The following is a 20,977-nucleotide window of genomic DNA, read 5'->3' as shown; positions in this document are numbered from 1 at the left end:
TGTTTTCCTCCAGTATTTTTTTTTTATAAAAGGTTAAATGTGCATTTCCTGAGCACATACAACAGACAGCTTGTTGTTTTAGGATACAGATTAGAACTTTAAATTAGCTAAAGAAAATACCAGTTAACAAATACAAAGAAAGCTGACCAAGCTCATTACAAGTCAAAGGATTAAAAAATAAAAATAAAATATAAATTAAAAATAAAATATTATAAAAAATATTAATAAAAAATAATAAATAAAATAAATTAAAAATAAAAATAAAAATAAACAGTTTTCAATATCAGTATTGGTAGCAATGGGTATTAAGGAGGGCATTTGGGGCACCTGGGCGGCTCAGTGGGTTAAAGCCTCTGCCTTCGGCTCAGGTCATGATCCCAGGGTCCTGGGATCGAGCCCCACATTGGGATCTCTGCTCAGCAGGGAGCCTGCTTCCTCCTCTCTCTCTGCCTGCCTCTGCCTACTTGTGGTCTCTATCAAATAAATAAATAAAATCTTAAAAAAAAAAAAAGGAGTGCATTTGTTATGATGAGCACTGGGTGTTATATATGTAAGCGATGAATCACTAAATTCCACTCCTGAAACCAATATTACACTGTATGTTAACTAACTCAAACTTAAATAAACATTTGGAAGAAAAAAATAATATATTAGTAGCAATCTGAAATGTTGCAACACATTTAAGACAAAGGACTCATATCCTTAATATAAATCAGAAACAAAAAAAATGAGTATCTCGAGGGGTAAAAGACACAGTTTACCAAAGTAAGTAAATAAGTGGCCACTGACCATATGAAAAACCATTCAATATCACTGTGTAATCAGGGAGGCAAATTAAGGTGAGAAGCATCTAAAACTTATCAAATTAGTTAAGTTTTAAAAACAAAAATCAGTGTTGAACATAGCTGGCAACAATGGCAGTTTCAAATTCTGCTAATGGAACCATAGCTTGGTCAAACTATATGGAAAGGAATTTGGCAGTGTGTATCAAAGACACAAAAAGGTCCATACTCTTTGATACAATAAGTTGACTTCTGAGAGCTTAGTGTTAACAAAATAAATATTCCTCCCAAGATTTATATGTAAGAATTTCATTATAGCATTATTTATAATTATGAAAATATTACAAACTAAGAATTAATTTCAGTTTAAATTATATATATATATATATATATATATATATCTGATCCTTAAGATAGAACAGTATGCAGCCTTTAATATCATTAAAGAAAAAAAATACATATATAGGAAAACATTCACAGTATTTTAAGTAGCACAGAAGCAGATGATAAAACTATATATATGCTAATCTCCCAATTGCAATAATAGACAGAGGGGAAAAAAAACAACCTGTCTACAATGTACCAATATATTAACTGTGGGTTTTGGCTGGAGGTGATGGAATTATTAGAGATTTTAATTTTCTCCTATGTTTTCCTGTTTGTTTTTAAATTGTTTCCCAATTCCTTTAAGTCACTCTCTTTGGCATAGCAATTTTTCTTCTGCAAATCTATTTCTGTATGAAGATGAGTATCATTTATATAGGAAAAAAATGGAACCAACTAAATATGCAACCAAACCAAGGAATGGTCAAAACATAGTAACCCAATTAATAAGAATATTATTGGGACATCTGGGTGGCCCAGTCAGTTAAGCATCTGACTCTTGGCTTCAGCTCAGGTCATGATCTCAGGGTCATGCGACTGAGCCCTGCACCAGGCTCCACACTCAGCCCAGAGTCTGCTTAAGACTCTCTCTTTCCAACCTAGATGTCCATCAACAGACGAATGGATAAAGAAGATGTGGTATATATACACAATGGAACACTATGCAGCCATCAAAAGAAATGAAATCTTGCCATTTGCGACAACGTGGATGGAACTAGAGGGTATCATGCTTAGCGAAATAAGTCAATCGGAGAAAGACAACTATCATATGATCTCCCTGATATGAGGGAGAGGAGATGCAACATGGGGGGTTAAGGGGGTAGAAGAGTAAATGAAGCAAGATGGGATTGGGAGGGAGATAAACCATAAGTGACTCTTAATCTCACAAAACAAACTGAGGGTTGCTGGGGGGAGGGGGGTTGGGGGGGTGGGGTTATGGACATTGGGGAGGGTATGTGCTATGGTGAGTGCTGTGAAGTGTGTAAACCTGGTGATTCACAGACCTGTACCCCTAGGGGAAAAAATATATGTTTATAAAAAATAAAATTAAAAAAAAAAAAAAAGACTCTCTCTTTCCCTTTCCCTCTACCTCTCCCCGCTCTTCTCTAAAATAAATCTTAACAGAAGTCTTTTAAAAAAACAAGAATATTTTTAAAAGAATAGTACTTAGCCAATAAAATTCAATTTATGAAAAAATGCTTAAAAATATGAGAAATATTTATAACCATCATAGAAAGGCAGCACAGAAAATTGTGTATATATATTATGAATCAAAACATTTTAAAACTACAGGTAGGAAAAAAAAAAAGATGTACACCAAAATATTGAGTGGGATGATTGTGACTATTTTTCTCACACTTTTTTAGATTTTTCAACATCCTTAACTACTTTTTAAGTAACCTCCTCCTCCAAAAAAAATCTTGTAAAGGTGCCAGAGAAAATTAAAAAAATATAAATATAAGTTAATTATGTATAAACATGAGGAATAATTATTACTATGTAAACCTACCTTAAAATATTACAATGTTTTTAGGTACAACCATTTTCCTTAAATCTCTTAGGAAGTATATGTCACAGGAGTCATGAAACATTGTCACTTACTTTAAATAGTAACACAGGACCAAGGACTTGAATGATTCACAAGATATGTCCTTCCTCTAATAATCCTCATAAAGATTAGAAAGTGTTTCAAATGTTGTAATAAAGTAAATTGTCCTTAACATTTCCAATTAAAGAAGATCTAGCAAATAAAGAAAGACATGTTCACAGCAAACAAAAACATAATAAAAATCATAAAATATACACATCCTCAAACTTCAACAAGTCTCAACACTTTCTGGACAAAAGCATGTGAAAGCAGAGAATTAAACAAGTTTCTTTGCAGCTCACTACAATTACCATTTAGAGAAGTTAACACATTAGCACTGTCTAGTTTTCTGACCGTTCATATTCAGAGACTCAACAGAAAGTATTAGTGAGTAAACACTATTCAATTATTCTAATTTAAATGTTGGATAAATATGCCAGCATAGCAACCTGTCCCTCCTAGGGTCAGTTAAAATACACTATTTAATCTTCAAGGCTTAAAAACTTTCCAGAATCTCCTCACAAGACAGATGAGAGTAAAAAGATATGAAAAAGAAGCAAACAATTTAAAAATGTACCTGCCTCTGAACAAGGCAGTATACTTCAGAATGTAACCACATCTTCTTGTACAACATTTTATTTAGCAAGCAAAATTGTATTTTAAAGCAATGCTATTTGTTAAAAGATAACATATTATTGAGGAGACGATATCCAACTCCAATCAAAATATTATCGTCATGTTTTCCTTACTTCATAAAAGACACACATGCTTTCTTCATATGATTAAATATATATATGGGTGGGGAGCTACTCTTAACCCAGAAACAGGTTCTGCAACACCCATAGATCCAACCTGTCTTTGTGAAGCTTTGAGTCCATTTTGGCATGAAGTTTGGCTGACGTATTCAAAGAATCAGAGTCACTTGCCCAGGTGCCAATATTCTGAAAGGAACTGACTTGAAGACTAGAAACTGCCTCAGGCAGGCCTCTGGGGAAGGTGCTTCAGTCCAATGGGAAGAAAGACCAAGGCCTCTCACTTAATGGCCAAAGTCCAAGGGCACCAGAGTTGGACCAATGTAACTGACCGCAGTTGAAGAGTGGCAAAGGACAGTAAAATGACCCCTCAAGACTTTGCTCAATCATATCTAGTAAAACACAAACTTTGAGGAGCTGGTAGAACAGGGTTTTGCCAAGACAAGCACAGTGGGTGAGGGAGATGTTAGTATGATTAATCAATGCCACCTGAGGCAGCAGCTCTGGGTGTGTCCATACTGTACCTCAGTCATTGCCTGGCCATGACAAGAAGTTCCTTCAGTTACTGCCACTGAGAACTAGATCTTCCAAAGAAGATATCTCCACCTTAACTTGTTCTAGATCAGGCCTGGCATCCAGGACTAAGACCAGCCCTCTCTCTTGCCACAAACCTACTGACAGACATAATAGATACCACAACATATGCCAAATTTACATTCAGACCTCCACCAGGCAAATGGGCCTTTATCTGTACCCCAAGTTAAGTTTTGATACTTCTAAATTACAAAAGAGGAAGGGGCAAATAGCAGACAAGCCTAGCAAGAGTGCGCCAGTAGTCACTATTTCCTAGTACACTTGCAACTTACTCCCCTAGACCCTACAGCTCTTAGTCACCCCAACTGCAGGAAACTGCTTTCTGAGACTGTAGATAAGTGACTTAAATGACTTGTATTTCATATTCCTAATTGTGTGCTCATCTGCTTTATCTCCACAATGATGTCAGCTCCTTGGGGGCAGGGCCCTATCTTCTGCTTGGTCAAAAGATTCCCACACATCTACAAAAGCAGAATACCCTGTACTCCCTACCACATGAAGAAACACACAAATTAAGGATAACACACACCACAATCCTCCCTGACACATCACTGGGACAGAAGAGCTACAAAGATAATAAATCTCAGAGCCAACAGCTAGGGCTCCTACCAGAGTCTTATATGGAAGTTTACATATTTACACATATAAATAAATGCAATAATTATCTCACTTCTCACACTCCAAGCTCCGGCTTTTATCATCCCCTCTTCTTGGCTTTACTCTTCTTTTTAAGGTCACAACATATTTTCCGCCACACAACTAGTATCTGTCTCAAAAAGGAAAGGACAAAAGCACAGATCTACAGCAAACCTACCACTACAAATGAAAACTGCAGTTTGTCCATCCACAGGCCCTGAGTCTATTGTTTCAGATCTGAAGTCACTTTCTAGATCTTATAAAGGACAGCAACATTAAGTGTCTTTGTCAGAGGAGCACTCCTGGGCCCCTTCTTACAGAATGCTCTGTTCTGCTCAAGAGACCCTTGATTCCTTCTTTATTCTCCCTTCCTTATTCCATTTGCCGCAGCAGCCCAGACAGCCCGAAGGCAGGACTGCATGAAATGAGTGGGCTTTATCTCTTTGCACAAACACATTTGAGGGAAATCCCTGATACCAGGTATGTGTTCACAGGTGAAAAAGGAGACATCTTCAAAGGCAGTGTCATCACAAGGAGTAGGACAGAATTCCATAGTGGACACCAAAAAAACCAATGAACACCTATGTATTCTGCCATCTCTGCTAACATTCTGATGAAGGGATAAGAAGGCTTTCACCAAGTTCATATACAACACATACACAGCAGTCCTAAGATTCTGAATAGTTTGTAGATTATTTTTTTAAGACAAAACAACTTTACTGGCCTTCTGGGGATACCAGAGCAACTTCGCCAGCAAGCTAGGCATTTAGCAAGAAGCAAGCATTTTCAAGGGTAGAAAATGACTACAAGACCCAGGCAAAGCAACCTATCTCTAGTACTATCAAAGAACAAACAAACAAACAAACAAAAATAAACCAAAAAAATCCTTGGTTTCTCTGCATTCACTCTGCAATGATTCCAAACTTCCCTAATATATAAATTAACTGGCTATTTCTTAAATATACAAATTCCCATAACTCTTTTTATGGAGAGGTAGGTATCAATTCAGTGAAGAGTACTCCTTTGGATCCTTGTTGTTCACGCAGGACTCAGGACTCTATAAGGCAAATTCCTGAGAAGACGCCAAGGGGCACAAGTCATATGGAGACAGACTGCAACTGAATATAAGAAAATCTTTCTAAAAATCAGAGTTGTCCAGAGATTAACTAAAAGCTGCCTCCAAAGGCAGGAAGCTACCACCACAAGAGGTAGGCCACCTCTTGACAAGGATGTTGTAAGAGGAGCAGATCCAGCATGGAAAGGATAGAAGGACTAGATGGATTTTAAAGTTTCTGCCAACACATAAGTCAACAAAGAGGAAAATTTCAGCTACCCATTAATTAATAAAGAGATAGTATAAAAGTCTATAGGTGAGGTCATGTTTCCAACTGATCTTTTCTATTCAAAGAAGAAAGGAGCATAAAGACACACCCCTGACTCACCATGGGCCTCTCTTCTAGAATGTCCCAAATGTGGGGAGGACAGAGCAGGAGTCACAGGTGCTATAACAAAGCCGACCTGTTGCTTGGATGACTCTACATGCTGGGCATATGCCAAACAAGTTTTATCAACCAGAGAAGGGATGTGTGTGACGTAGTACCTCCCCTCAAGGAGTAAACCTTGTTGCAGAGATAGCTCAAGCACTATATGGTTCTCTCAAGGTTTTACTTATCACATCTCATCTTTAGAGTTTTGTTTGTGGTAGTGGCTTTTAGGGAACTCTCTTGGTAGGAAAAAAAAACTTTACTAAACGTATATATCCTCTTAGTCTAATACTAGTTTGTGATATCAAGCTCATAATGAAAATTTTTTAAAACCTCAAAAAATCATCAAAACAAACATAAACTTAGTTAACTCTAATTTTAAAAATACCATTCCAATAATCCCCCAAATGACCAAATTACAATAAAGTGTGGCAACTCTGAACAAAATAACAGAAATTGCTGATCTAGTAATAGAGTAATACAGGAAACAGTAGAAACAGCTCAAGTGAGAGGCAGGGGGTGGATGACAGCGCCTTTGAGGTTAAATTCCAAAGTCAAAGTGACCTTTATGATTTGCAGAAGTGATCAGAAAAAAAAGAGAAGAAACCACACACACACATACATACATACACACACACACACACACACACACACACACACTGAATTTCAAAATGGCAAGTTTAAATAAAACATCTGGGGAAGGGAAAAATTTGGTTTTTCCCCAAATGCAAGGTAAGCAATGACTCTTGAAAATACTATAAAAAAAAAAAAAAAAAACCTGTCTTGGATTACCATAGTAATCTAGAATAAGAAAATGACTATAAATAATTGGTCAATTGAATGAACATTTATTGAATGTCTATTAGATGCCAAGGCACTGTGCCAGGTACAGGGAAAGGGCATTAGGAAAAAAATGCATAAGTGAAAAAACACAATTCTCTTCCTCAAGAAGTACACACTAACAATAAGCACTTGAGGATGTTCTAAGTGTTTTCATGTGCATGAGCTCATTTGTACAAAAGATATAAGTGGTGTGGAGAGTAGAGGAAGCACTGGACTGAGGACCAAAGGAGAGATTCCAGTCTCAACTCTAACTGGCTCAGTGACTATGGACAACATACCTGAGCAAATGGAGGACCAAAATGCCTCTCACAAGATTACAATACTAATTAAATATAGACCTGGAGGAGAACACTGGTCTTCTGGCTCCTAGTCCAGTGATCTTTCCAAAATATTATACATATGGTAGACCAATAAAAACAGCAGAGTAGAAGAAAATAAAACCTTTTGGTTTCAAGTCATCTGCAAAAAAGGGAAAGAAGAGGAAAGTGAAACATTCAACTTGTGGCATCCAGACAGAAATGTCAAGAAAGCAAGCACTTAAATAACAAATGGAAACATAATAAAAGGAAAATGTAAAATCTCTTACTATATTTTCATTCAAATCATGGCTTAGGATTTTTTACTCAAAAAAGCACTAAGGATAAATAAAGGGAGTCCAAAATTATATATATGAGTGAAACTTGAAGAAAAAAGGACAACAGAAAAGAAAAGGATCTGGGAGAGGATTTATAATATATCTTTCAAATATATGAAGCCCTTCTAAAGAGACAATGGAGACCCATTGTGTCCAGATGAACAAGAAGAAATGGCATTATACTCAACAGATTTTATGTTAGCAATTTTAAAAATCTTTGATAGAGGGTTAAAACACTGGTATAGCTAAGGTTAGATTAATTCTGGAAATTATTAAAATTAAGAAGGAAAGACCCCCATATATACACTATATACACTTCAAGGCAGAATAATGAACAATCAGTGGGTTCCAACAAGTTACTGTAAACCTTGAAAAACACAGATTCTCAGACCTGCTGTATCAGAATCCCTGGGTGTTGAGTCTGATTTTGATCATCAGCTGATTTTGATGCAGCCAGGACATGGAGCCTCCTTCTATCACAGGGGATGGGGTAAGGAGAAGAACTACCAGGAATGGCATCAGAGTGGGAACTAGATCAATGCAAATTTTGTGGGCAAAATAGAATTTCTGCGGGTGTGATATTTTTAAAATGTATTGTAAGGCTGCTCTGAAGCATCCAAGCATATCCCACTGAATTTCAACATTTTCTAAAGGTCCTGAAGTCAGCAAATACAATTCAGGTAAACGAAACGTTTACTCCTCTATACCACAGGAAGCCCATGGAAGAGACAGTAGAGTGGGAATAGCACAGTGGGATGACAAGAAGATGTGGGTAAATATTTTTAAAAATCAAAACATCAGGAAAAAGAAAAGAAAGACAAGAGATAATCACTCTCCTTCCTCCTACCTCTACCACCCTCACCCTGTCCCTGCCAAAGAATAATAATATAGAAAGAACCAAAAGAAAAAAAAAAGAAAAATAGTGTTAGGATAAACTCCTCAACTGAAAGAAAAAAAAATTGCTCTTTGTGATTTCTTTTTTTAAAAGCAAGAGAAGAATTCAGCTGAGAAATTATCTAGCAGGCTTCAAAACCAGGGAATCACTTCCCATTACAAAGCAAAAGAAAACAAGGAGCAAGAGGTGGTCTTGGATAGCTGTTTAGACAATCAGACAGATGGGTTGACTGCTTCTTGCCTTAGGAACTCAATGATATTTAAATTAACAACTGGCCACAATCCCAAATACAGGAACACTCAAAAATTGGAAGTATGTGTTATAATTGGTACCTTGACAAAAACACAATGATAACAGATCAAGAAGATTCAAGAAGCCTTCACTACTAGACTCTGAAAAGATTTAAGATTTATACCAAAAAACAGGTTTTTAAAATATTTTATTGCAGTAGTTTAGCATCTGAAGAACACCTGTCTAAAAACCAACATATCCATATCTAGTCCTTTGAAGTAACTAACATTCAACTTGTCCACCTTAAAGCTTGCTGGTAATAGCACTACGTCATCAGTACCAAAGTATATAAGAGGATATCATTCTATGCTCTGAGGTCCTAGAATGAGAGAAGCCTTATGTGTCAAAGTAATCCAATTTCTGACATCGATCTTACCATTTAACGCTTAATTTTGAAAATTGCTTTGCAGTCTTATTTATTATTCCCTCCAACTCTCTAAGATTATTTCTTCAGTTCTTTTCATAAGTGAGGAGAGTACCTACCATGAAGATTAAGTTATTTACTAAACCAAGTTAATGGTAGAAACCAAGGATTGTAATCCTCAGACTAGCCCATTGTTTATAGTCCTTTTTATCATAAATCTACACTTACAGTCAAGCTTTTACTCAAAAGAAAAAGGAAAGGCAAAAATGCCATCCTATTTCGTTAAACGCTTCTGAAACAATGATTTTTGGTTCATCATTACACAAACTCCTGGTCCACTTCTGAAATCCTTAGGGACATAGTGGTGCATGGAATTAGAGCTTTCCAAGAAGTGCCTGGTTGGTGATGAACAACACAGTACTGTGATAAAAAGATTAAAACAAACAAACAAAAAATGTGTTCTCTTTTAAACATCTGTGATTGGCATGCCAACTGTCTGTTAACAATGAACAAAGAGCAAATTTTTCTGAAGCTCATCATCTTTTTAACCTTTTCTTTGCAAAAAGACATAGCTCATGTACCAGTTTTTTTGTGTTTTTTTTTTGTGGTTTTTTTGGTAAAGGTAAAAACTTTCCTCGGATTAGGCTAGGAAAAGAAGAAATCTCAGTTTAACAAACACGCATAAGCTACCAACCACTGGAAGCAGAGTTCCTTAAAAATAAAACATGGCCCTGTCCTGAAAGTACTTTCTGAATACCTTATATGCCATGGGTTTAATATACATTCTCTTAATTAACCCTATTAGCTGGGTAATTTCATTCCCATTTGGTGGGTGGCAGAGCTGGATTTGAACCCAGGATTACAGAGGGCTCCAAAACCCAAGCTGTTTCTACTGAACAGTCTGAAGAAAATCGGAATCTAAGACTATGGGTGGGATGGATAAGACGTGATTCGATTTCCCTTTCCTCGGTCCAACCGTGTTCGGAAAGACTGCTGCTCATATCCAACCATAAAGAGGCTTTCCAAGGAAGCACTTTGAATTAACGTATCCACTTTTCCTCACCCGCCCCTGCCCCACCCCCAACCATGCCAAAAGAGCAGCAAATGCTGCTGCCAGGTTGGAGGGTTGGTGATCGTCACACCACATTCCTGGGGCTGGACATAGACTCTGAAACAGCGCCCGAGCTCAGCGCCTCGGAAAGAATAACAGCAGTCGAGATTTTTAAATCATGTGGCTCAGCATGCAGCCACACCAGTTTGCCTACTGCTCCTGCCTCCACCTTTCAAAGTCCCCGAGCAAAACACACCGGATTCATCAGGAGCAGGGATTCGGAGTGTCAGGACTCTGGCGCACCACGAAACCCTGTCCCCATCCAAACCAAACCCACCCAGCCGGACTGCGTGCCTCCCTCCGCCAGAGCGAAGTCTGGCAGCGGAGGTACAAGCCGTTGAGAGCTCGGAGGCCCTGCCCCCGCTCCCTCCACGCCAGAATCTGGCATTCCTTTGCTCAGCCCATCTGCGGTCCCTGGCCGGCGAGGGTTCTTCTCGCGCAGCCGGCACTAGGCTCTCTCCCTCGACCTCAGGAAACGCGGAATCAAAGGGCAAAACAGCCCAACTCCCCGCATTCAAGCGCCTGGGAAAGCGAGTTTCGGAGGCTCGCGGCCCGCCCCCCCTTCAGCCAAGGAGGCGTGTGTGGGGCCACCGGCCGCGGGGCGTAGCAGGCGGCGGGGAGTGCGGGGGAGGAGGCCCTGACGGTGTCCAAACTTTGGGGAACCGAGTGGCCTCACTCGAGCCCGGCCTCCTAGCAGAGTGGAGGACGGGGGGTGGGGGGGGGGGATGATCGCCCCAGGTGGCCGGTCGGGCCAGGGTGGCGGTGCGTGGGCCCCGGGACAGGGGACAGCACTCCTCGGGCCGATACTCACCACGCGCGGGGGCCGCGCGGCACAGCCAGAGCGCCAGCAGTGCCCACAGCGGAGCGGGGCGCAGGGCGGGCATCTTCTCGGTCGCCTCCTCCGCCGCCTCCGCCTGCGCAGATCCACATGAGGAGGGGGTCCCCACAGAGGGTCCCCCACTCTCTTCTTTCCTCCTCCTGCTTCTGCGGCTCACGGCCTCGAGCTGTGCCCCGAAGCTCAGGCGTAAGTGGCCCCACTGCCCGCACCCCAGGTCTGCCGCTCCTGGGCCGCCGCCTCAGCCGCCGCCCGAAGTTTGGCTGAAACTTTCTCGGCTGTGCAGCGAAGCAGCCTCGTGTGTCCTTCCGCCTCGGCCGCCTCCTCCCACCACAAACCCCGCCCCCCTGTCGCCACGGCCGGGCCCCGCCGCCTTCGGCACCCAGGGGTTTCCCGCAGGAAGAAGCGCCGGCCCGAGCTGCGCGCGGAGGGATCTACTACGAGTCCTCCGACTGCCCCTCCAAGCCTTCTCCAGCCCGCGTCTGATCTCGACGCGCCTTAACTCAGTCGGCGCTGGACTGCCTCGCGGGGCTGGGCCTCTGTCGAAGGAGGTGGGTGATAGGACCCTGAACTTCAGACGCTAGGGTTGCCGAGACCTTGAACTTGCCGGGAGAGAGAGACCCCTTCCCGTGAGATAGGTGTCGCCCCCACACACCCACACTTACACACACTCCCGGGCTAGCTGGAGGAGTGCGCTAGAGAAGGACCAGCGCTGTCAAAGGAAATGGGGGCTCAGGCGCCAAGCCCATTGAAAAGGAACACGGCCATTAACTCCAGTTGTGTTCTACACCATTCATTCATTCATTCATTCATTCATTCATTTAGCAAGTATTTCTTTAACTGCCTTACTTTGCGTATCAGTGTCCTCAGCACAATGGGATCATACTACAGTCGGAGGATGCACAAGCCACTTTTGAGGAGAATCCTGTTTTGCTAAAGATATTCATTGTAACATTGTTTATAAAAGCCAACAACTGACATATATGACACCCTGAATCCCCGTAAAAGCCAACAATTGGAAACAGCCTAAATCCCACCCATGAATAATGTATGGCATATTTATAAAATGAAATACAGCAATAGATGAGTCTGTATTCATATATTCAATAGGGATAACTCAAGAATAAAATGACAGTGAAAAGCTCAATACAAAAGGAGATATAAAGAGTATCATTTATGTATGTCTAAATGTTTTCAAAACAATACTATATATTATTTATGGATGCATACCATGCAGTATATAGTAATAAAATATAACCAGAATAGTGGTTACTTCCAGGGAGGAGAGTGGGGAATATGATCAAGCATGGGTATATGTGGGCTTACGATTTGTAAAAGAAAACAGCTGAAAACAGAACAAGCAAAAAGGTTTGTGTGGTTGTAACATTCCAGGGGACAGCCACCATAAAAGCAAAGGTACAGATAAGGGAATTAGCAGATGAGTTCTGCACTATTTGCAGTGATAGGAGTCAAGAAGGGAAGGAGGATTGGGACCAGATTAGTAAGATCTTGAAGGACCAACTGAGAAGGGGGAGGTGTAGTTATCTCTCAGATCACAGAAAACCACTGAAGGCTTTTGAACAGGAGTGAGACTTGATGGGAAGGGAAGTTGCTCTGATAATCCTGTGTAAAATTAATTGTCAGGAGCAGAAGGTGAACTGGAGCCCAGGGACCAGTCAGGAGTTTGTGAAACACTCCAGGCATGGGGAGATGAAGGCCTGAACTAATGAGGTAAATGTCAGAATGGAAAGGAAGAAATGGATCTGAGACAATCTTGGGGGCTAGGGGTGAGTGGGTGGGGGGATGCAAACCTATGTGACTAATTGGATGTGAGAGTTTACAATCCTACTGGGAAGGAAAATCCTACACACAGAAACTCTTCCTGCCTCTTACAGGATAAAGTCCAAACTTTTAAAAGCAGCAAATACAGGCCTTTACTTCATTGGGCCCTATCTCTCATCCTCTCTGCCCCCATTGTGAACTTTACACAATAATAGTATTTAACTACTTGAGATTTCCCCAAACATATCTTCTTGTTTCAGCCTCTGTACCTTCTGTTCCCTTGGTTTGGAAGGACTCTTATCATCCCCTTCCCTCCTTCTTTTAGTGAACTTCTAATCATCATTAATCCTTCAGTCCTGAGAAGGCTTTGCTGACACTGTAACAAATTCCTCCCCCTCACAGACAGTCTCTCCACTGTACTGTTTCTTTATCTTATTAAAATGCCTATTTTTTACACAAGACTGTTGGTATTTCTGTGTTCTCAACTAATTAGGAGGTCCTTATGGGCAAAGATCATGGCTTTATTGATTCCCAGTGTCTACAAAACAACACTACACAAGTATGAGAAGAGGTATTATAGGCTTATGAAGTTCCAAACTGGATTTGAATAAGCACTTTACAATAAAAAAGCAAGTACTATTATTGAAAGTAGTCACCTTGGGATGCTAGAAACTCTTTTCAAAAATAACATAATTAGTCAAAATAGCTTTGGAATTTCCCTTGTGCAAATATGTTCAGAGAAAGATAATAACATTACTTTTTAGTTGTTGACACATAGAGTTACCAGTTAGAGCATTCTCTTTACTCACTAAATATAGTTCATGGTGACTTGGCTCTATACAAATTTTAAACCTCACCTGCAAAGACTAACTGTGTCACTATTAAAATATATTCAGAAAAATGTGAAGGTATTCATCCCCAAAGAGTGGCTCCAGAAATGACTGTGGCTTTGACTAATTAAAATAGGTAGGCAGTTTCCCAAGGTGACTGTTTTAAGAAAAACAACTATTATGTTCACATATAACTTTTGCTGGATTTGTTACCATTTTAAACTTACATACATTGCCACAAGGACAAGAGGAATAAAGATTAGATGTTATGAATCAAAGTAGGATAAGTTTGTGACCAAAGAGGTGTTTTAAAAGACATGTTTTGAAGGAAGCTATGGATATAAAGGAGTCAAAACAAAACAAAATGGGAGCTGAAAATCAAGGGAAAAACTGGAGTTGGCAAAGACTAAGAGAGGAGAACAACTCAGTCCAACTCATCATGTAACATTTTGGTGAATATTACCATGGGTCAAATCCTGTGTGAGTAGCTGAGGGATAAAGACAGACCAGTGATCAACAATGAAAATCCAGTATGACAGGTAGAATATTGTGGGTTCACATCTGATGGACTATGAGTCCTGTCCCAGCTTAGGAGTGGGCAGGGTAGGCTTCCGGGAAAACCTCAAGAGATGGACTAAGAATTAAAGAACCAAAAGTTTAATCCAGTAGAGAAGAGATATCTCATGTTTAGAGGTCTAAGCCTTTTTCAGACATAGGGAACAAGTAGAGGAAGGCAAACAATAAAGACCTGAGCCTGTCCCCCCAAGATAGGAACTTGGGCAGGAGCTGTGGGGTTGCAGAAAAGATGGGCATTGGCTCCTAAGTCTAGTAATTGCTTAGATGAGAGAGGAAATGTAGGTCAAGGAATCAGCAATGACCTCAGTATCTTGGAGCATCATGGGCTATTCTCAGATATAGGAAATACAAGAGAAGGAAAAGGAAGTTTGGTAGAGGAGATAAAAATGGCAAGAGATCAATGTAGCTCAAAGAGGAAGAGTTATGTTCAGGTGGAGCACCTCACAGCTGTTGATTACTTTAGGACCCTAACTGATTAGCAGGATGGAATTGCATGGAAATATACTTTCTCCTGTTGAGCTCTCCCCAAAGCTAAGCCAAAATTCTACTGTGTGCAGTTAGGTGACTAGTTTCCTAATCCCTGTCAGGATCCAGGGGGTCATGTGGTGGTGTCTCAAAGCTTGAGTAGAAGCCAAGGATATGAAATGCCAGAATCTACCTGGAAATGTCAGCCCCAAATGCACTCTTCAGTTTAATCACTCTACTGGACTTGGGAATGGTCTTCCCCAGGACAGTGCCTCTAATCGAAGCAATTCTTACTTTATAGGAAAAATTGGCAGGAAATCATTCAGGTAATCCCATAACTAATTAGCTATTGCTATTTCTTAAAGTTTCATAACAACACTGAGTCAAAGAAAAATGGGATCCCCCAAACTTTCATCTGAAGTAAACAAAACAAAACAAAACAAAAACCTCAGTCTCTGGGGCCCAGTTAAAACCTACAGACCATTAGCAGTAGAAAAACATGAATAAGGCCAGCACTAGTTTTCATTTTAGTCAAAACTAAAAATATACATAGATGTCTTTACTAATTAAAACTCAGGTAAAATTGCCTCTCAAAACAAATGCAGAATTAAGCACTTACTTGTTCTCAAGTCTGTTCTCTAAGATCCCATAGGCTTCCAAGTCCCTCAAAGACAGAGATCCTATGTTGTCCATTTTGCCCCAGTTCCTCTCACAGTAGTACACATAGTGCTCATAATATGTTTTGAATAAATGCTGAATGAAGGACATATATGTATGAATTGGAGAAAGATGCATAATTGTCTAGGTCTTTCGGAGAACCCTAGGCTGGATCAGTTAAATGCTACAGATGTTGAAGAAAAGATTCTGGTGGGGTGCCTGGGTGGCTCAGTTGGTTAGGTGTCTGCCTTTGGCTCAGGTCATGATCCTGGAGTCCTAGGATCGAGTCCCGCATCTGGCTCCCTGCTGAGCAGGGAGTCTGCTTCTCCCTCTGCCCTTCACCCCACACTCTCTGGCTCTCTCTCTCTCTCAAATAAATAAATAAAATCTTTAAAACGAAAAGAAAAGAGAAGATTCTGGTGAACGTATCAGCTTAGGGTGAACTACTCTACACATCTCACCACATAACCCAGGAACCTGGAGATGTGTGATAAAGTGTTTGTGGAAACAAGAATTGAAAGGAAGGCTTCTTTGCAAAATAATACCTTGTACTCTTGCAGTGCTCTAGGCTTTGCAGAACACTTTTAAGTAATATTATCTCATTTGATTCACAAAGCAGTCATGGGAAACAGCCAAGCCAGTCATTACTATCCCCCATTTCACAGATGAAGAGACTGAGATAGAGTTTAAGTACCCTGCCCAAGGTCAAATAAGTAATTAATGACAGCTGAGACAAAACTCCTGCTGTTTCTGACTGCTTATTCAGTCTCATTCTACTGTCTCTTCCTGCAACAGTAATGAAGCACATCCAAGACCATCCTTAGTGTGAGCACCTCTGGGCAGAGGTCCGCCAGTTTCACCATATTGGTGAAGTCCACAATACTGGTACAAAACAAGCTGCCTCACTCGAATTAGAAAGTCCAAGCAAGCAAATACATTCTTTGATTTAAATACATTTTTTGAGAGCCTATCCTCTGCAAAGCACATCCTTGACTCTGTGGCAATACAGACATATAGAGAGAATAGACTTGAGAACAAGACCCAGCCCCTGTTCTCTGGAGATTAGAGTACATTCTGGAAGGCCAATATACAAATAACATAGATACAACAGAGATAAAGCATGGGGCTGTGGGAAAGTAGAGAGCATTGTGATTAATTCTAAGGTTACTTTCATTTCATCCTGTCCCCAGCCTACAAGATATGAATGAACTGAGGTGGCCTGTACAAACTGGACTATAAACAGTTTGAACACAGGAACTGTCTCTCATTCATGTTTGTAAACCCCACAGTAGTTGGTTGTTTGTCTTGCATGGAGTAAGTGCAAAATAAAGACCCACACTCTGAGATGTCCACCAGGTTCAGTCAAACAGAGGACAAGTTCCAGAAGACAGGAGCTCATCTTAAGGTTCAAACTAGTTCTGAGAATTAGGAGCCAATCAACTCTTCAACTAATTGTCTCTGCTCTGATTAAGGGTATAAATAATATAAGAAATTATAATTTGGGCTTCCTGACATATTGTTGCCCTTTTAGGAATGTGACTATTTCAATGTAATTGATGTCAAGAACAGGAAAATCTGGGGCACCTGGGTGGCTCAGTGGGTTAAGCTTCTGCCTTCGGCTCAGGTCATGATCTCAGGGTCCTGGGATCGAGCCCCACATTGGGCTCTCTGCTCAGCAGGGAGCCTGCTTCCTCCTCTCTGTCTCTGCCTGCCTCTGCATAATTGTGATCTATATCTGTCACATAAATAAATAAAATCTTTAAAAAAAAAAGAAAAGGAAAATCTGAGATTGTCCTTGTATAATGAACTGTTCCTCATGTGCGTGTACTACATGATGAATGGTATCTCAACAAAGACTCCAAAATTCTCTGCCATCCATGAGGTAAGCAGGAAAGCTTACCTATAGGAATCCTCACTTTAATACTACTTAACTTAAAATTTTCTAAGTATTTTATGCTGGGAGATGTTACAATTCAATTACTATATACATATACATATACATATACATTTTATATATAATGACACAAAAAAGGATTGGTTTGTATGCACCAGGATGTCTCCCCAGTTCAAAAGGAGCATAAATCCACAACTGTGTAATTATCAAACCACAATATTATTGGATGACTCTCAGCGCTTCAGTCACTAAAATGGTTATGCAACTGTAGATATTTATGCAATGTTAAGGCATTTTGTTCTCAGAGACTATCCAAGTGTTTCTACCCAACATTCTTATATTCTTCTCTCACAATTAGCCAAGAAATTCTTGAGCAGTGAGGTCCCAGCATACAGAAAGTTTCCACCTTAAAGTATGAAAAAAAACTTCATCCTGAGGACAGATCACATCTAAGTCCCTTGAAGCAGAAGAAAAAGGAACATTTTCTTATTATGTGGAATTCAAAGTGGTTAACTAAGTATGAAGGGGGGCATCACAAGTAAGGAAAATAAATCTCACTTTTTAAAGTAAGCATTAAAAAATCTTCTAAAGTAATTCATCAGGAGATAATTAATGGCTGGCAACAGGTATTTATAATGGAAGTGTACATGGCCTTAACGATAGGGTTTGCTTCTGAAAACATTCTAATTAGAAAGGGAAAGAGTAATTTTATAGGAAAGTACAAATCAGTGGTGTGTATGTGTGCTAATGTGTGCAGAGACAGAGGTGGTGATTGCTGGGCTCAGAGCAGCTATCTGGTGCTGAAAGTAATGACCTTGTAAAATATACAAATAGGGTTTCCAACAAAGCTGAAAGTACATCATTATTACTCATGAATGTGGGAAGGAATATAAAATTGGAATTCAGAAGGTGAGTGGTGGTTGTACCTGATCTGGATACTAACTTGTTTTTGTTTTTAATCATTTTGATTTTTGCTAAGAATAATGTAATGTGACTACTCTGCTCTCTTGCTCAGACTACTGGTCTAAGCATTTTTCTTGCAAAACTTTTACTTTTTCCCTTTTATCCCACTTATTAAATGTCTAAGCAAGAAAACAAGAACAGATGCTAGCAAGACAGAATGGTTCCCACATTAAGATCTACATCTGAGTCCAGGAAAATACACCTCATTGCCTAGAAGGGCCCTGTGGACAGTTCACACCTCTGTTGGTTTCTTTTGCAAGATATAGTTACCTCAAAAGAGCCTTCCTTAATTGGACTTTTATGGTCTGGAAGATTTGCCTGTCTACAAATGACTATCATTTAAAAGTATTTATTAAAGGCAGTGGTTGGGGGCATAGATCCTCTCTAAGGGGAAGAACGAATAGCAGGCACACAGACTGATTTAAGTAAACTCCACAAGATGCAACTAGGAGATAGCCTTCAAGTTTCAAAAAGCAAACTCGGAACATGCAAGATAGTGTAGTTCCTTATCCACTCCTTGGGGTCTTGAGGAGGAAAGGGAAGTAAGAAGAGTTGAAAAGAAGAAAAACAAAAGAGTGGGAGAGGAAGGGGAAAGCATGCTCTGGAGTAATACACACCTGTTGGGGGGGGAGGGGAGGGAAGTAGCACAAATACAAGCAAAAGAAGAACCAACATGGAGTTCCTCCTTGCATATTTCCCTCTTCCCTCCTGAAGTCCTGGAGTGAACTCATAGCATTGCTCTTAGAGGTGAGAGAGAAGCACCCTGGGGACACCTCCCTGAATTCCCTCCAAAGAAGTAAAAGTCGTTCCCTCTATCGTAAATATTTATGGATAATAATAACATTCATCACATTAATAATGATAATGGCAGGACATATTAAGGGAGCGCTGTCAGTTAGGCACTGTATTAAGCACTTTATCTGCTTTACTGTTCGTAATGCTCCAGGCAACTTATCAGTAGGTATGATGATTCCCACGTCACAGGCAGAAAGTGAAGCCTGAGAAGTTGCCCAAGAGCACACAGCTGCTAGTCAGAGGCACAGCTCGAGTTCATCTGACTACCTCCAGTAGCACACAAGTGACTTCTGCAAAGTCTGTATACCTGCCCTCAGGTCTCTGCCTCAGAGATTCAACCCCACCCATTGTTTGGACTACTCAGCTGAGCATGGAATAAGTTGTCCAGTAATTATTTATTGTAAGCCTGGTCTCCCAAGTTTATTGAAACAAGGGCTTGATCACATACCTCCTTTGTGCTCCCCTACAGCATGATGCCCAGTCTCTTGCTTGCCAGCCACAGGCTCTGGAACAACTCAAGGATTTCCTGTCCCTGCCTCTGCCACTCCGATGAGAGAAGCTCACACAATTCTACAGGTTGGTTCCACACTACAACTGTTTATTTTTAAATACTCTCTTCTAAATATATCTAATAAAAGACAAAGGCAGTAGGGGAAGAACCAATTCTATTTATTTATATATTTTTATTTAAATATATATTTTTCATTATGTTGAGTGAAGTAAGTCAAGCAGAGAGAGTCAATTATCATATGGTTTCACTTATTTGTGGAACATAACAAATAGCATGGAGGACATGGGGAGTTAGGAGAAGAGAGTTGGGGGAAATCGGAAGGGGAGGTGAACAATGAGAGACTATGGACTCTGAAAAACAATCTGAAGGGTTTGAAGAGGTGGGGCGGTGGGAGGTTGGGGGAACCAGGTGGTGGGTATTAGAGAGGGCACGGATTGCATGGAGCACTGGGTGTGGTACAAAAACAATGAATACTGTTATGCTGAAAATAAATTTTAAAAAATGATAAAAAAAATAATATATATTTTTCTAGTTAAAGGAAAATCCCCTATAATACCATTGCTAATAACATTTTGGTATATTTTATTCAGGTGTGGCTTCATATGCACCTTTCAGAGCTGTAATCATGACATACATATAGTTTGTATCCTGCTTCTAAGCTCTAATTCATAGATCTTAAATCTTTTCCTGTGTTGCTACATAGTTGTCCTATGTAATATTGTTATTGTCTGTGTTATATTCCAGCATTGATGATAGGTAGAGCTAGAATGCTTTCTGTGTTGGTATTGGGATCTCTATCCAGAATCATCCATTGTATTCCAGAGACAGTGCCTGAAGACAGTCCACCCATACTGCTCCCATTGCCAAAGACAGTGGAGTTAATGGGGGAGCCTGCAGCAGCTATAATGGATCAGCACCAAAGAATACCCCTACCCCCACTGCTGCTCCCTAACCTCACTACGCCACCCCCACCTCTAAGGCATGTGCACGCCTCTACCACTCTCCTCCGGCCTCTTTCCCTCTTTCTGTTCCCTGTTTCCTCCCCAGCAATAGGCCTCACTTCCCACTTCAATAAAGATATCTCCTAGCTCAAATATCCCCTCCCCTGTAAAACTGTCCCTAGCCTTCCCCGTTTCTAAATTGGCAGACCAACAAAGAGCTCCCCAACCTCTCTCCTTTAACCTTACAATTTAGGTCTTATGTTCCTACCCTTCCTTCCTGTCCTTCTATCTCAGAGACAAGTCTTCCCTTTATTCCAATGTTAATCTTTCTGCATTGACGTTGATTTCATCCCCTCCTGCCTTTTCCGAA

At 40.3% G+C, this 20,977-nt stretch overlaps 1 protein-coding gene across 7 annotated transcripts in view; it reads right to left on the bottom strand.

The window, feature by feature from the left end:
- The window catches only part of NOTCH2 (notch receptor 2), a 195,036-nt gene that overhangs the window by 154,049 nt on the left and 20,010 nt on the right, over positions 1-20,977 (bottom strand). Inside the window, exon 1 of one of the 7 annotated variants that reach the window (XM_032881301.1) lies at positions 11,170-11,467. The exons of the other annotated variants lie outside the window; for them this stretch is intronic. Coding sequence (XP_032737192.1) covers positions 11,170-11,242 — 73 coding nt within the window. The 5' untranslated portion in view covers positions 11,243-11,467. Of the gene's footprint in view, positions 1-11,169; positions 11,468-20,977 lie in introns of those variants that run through there. 7 annotated transcript variants of the gene reach the window in all.

This window comes from Lontra canadensis, unplaced genomic scaffold, assembly GCF_010015895.1.
Source record: "Lontra canadensis isolate GAN:19392208 unplaced genomic scaffold, GSC_riverotter_1.0 scaffold75, whole genome shotgun sequence".
In the NCBI taxonomy this organism is placed as follows: Eukaryota; Metazoa; Chordata; class Mammalia; order Carnivora; family Mustelidae; genus Lontra; species Lontra canadensis.
Note: the sequence above shows the minus strand (reverse complement) of the source record. Positions and strands in the feature narration are given on the sequence as shown.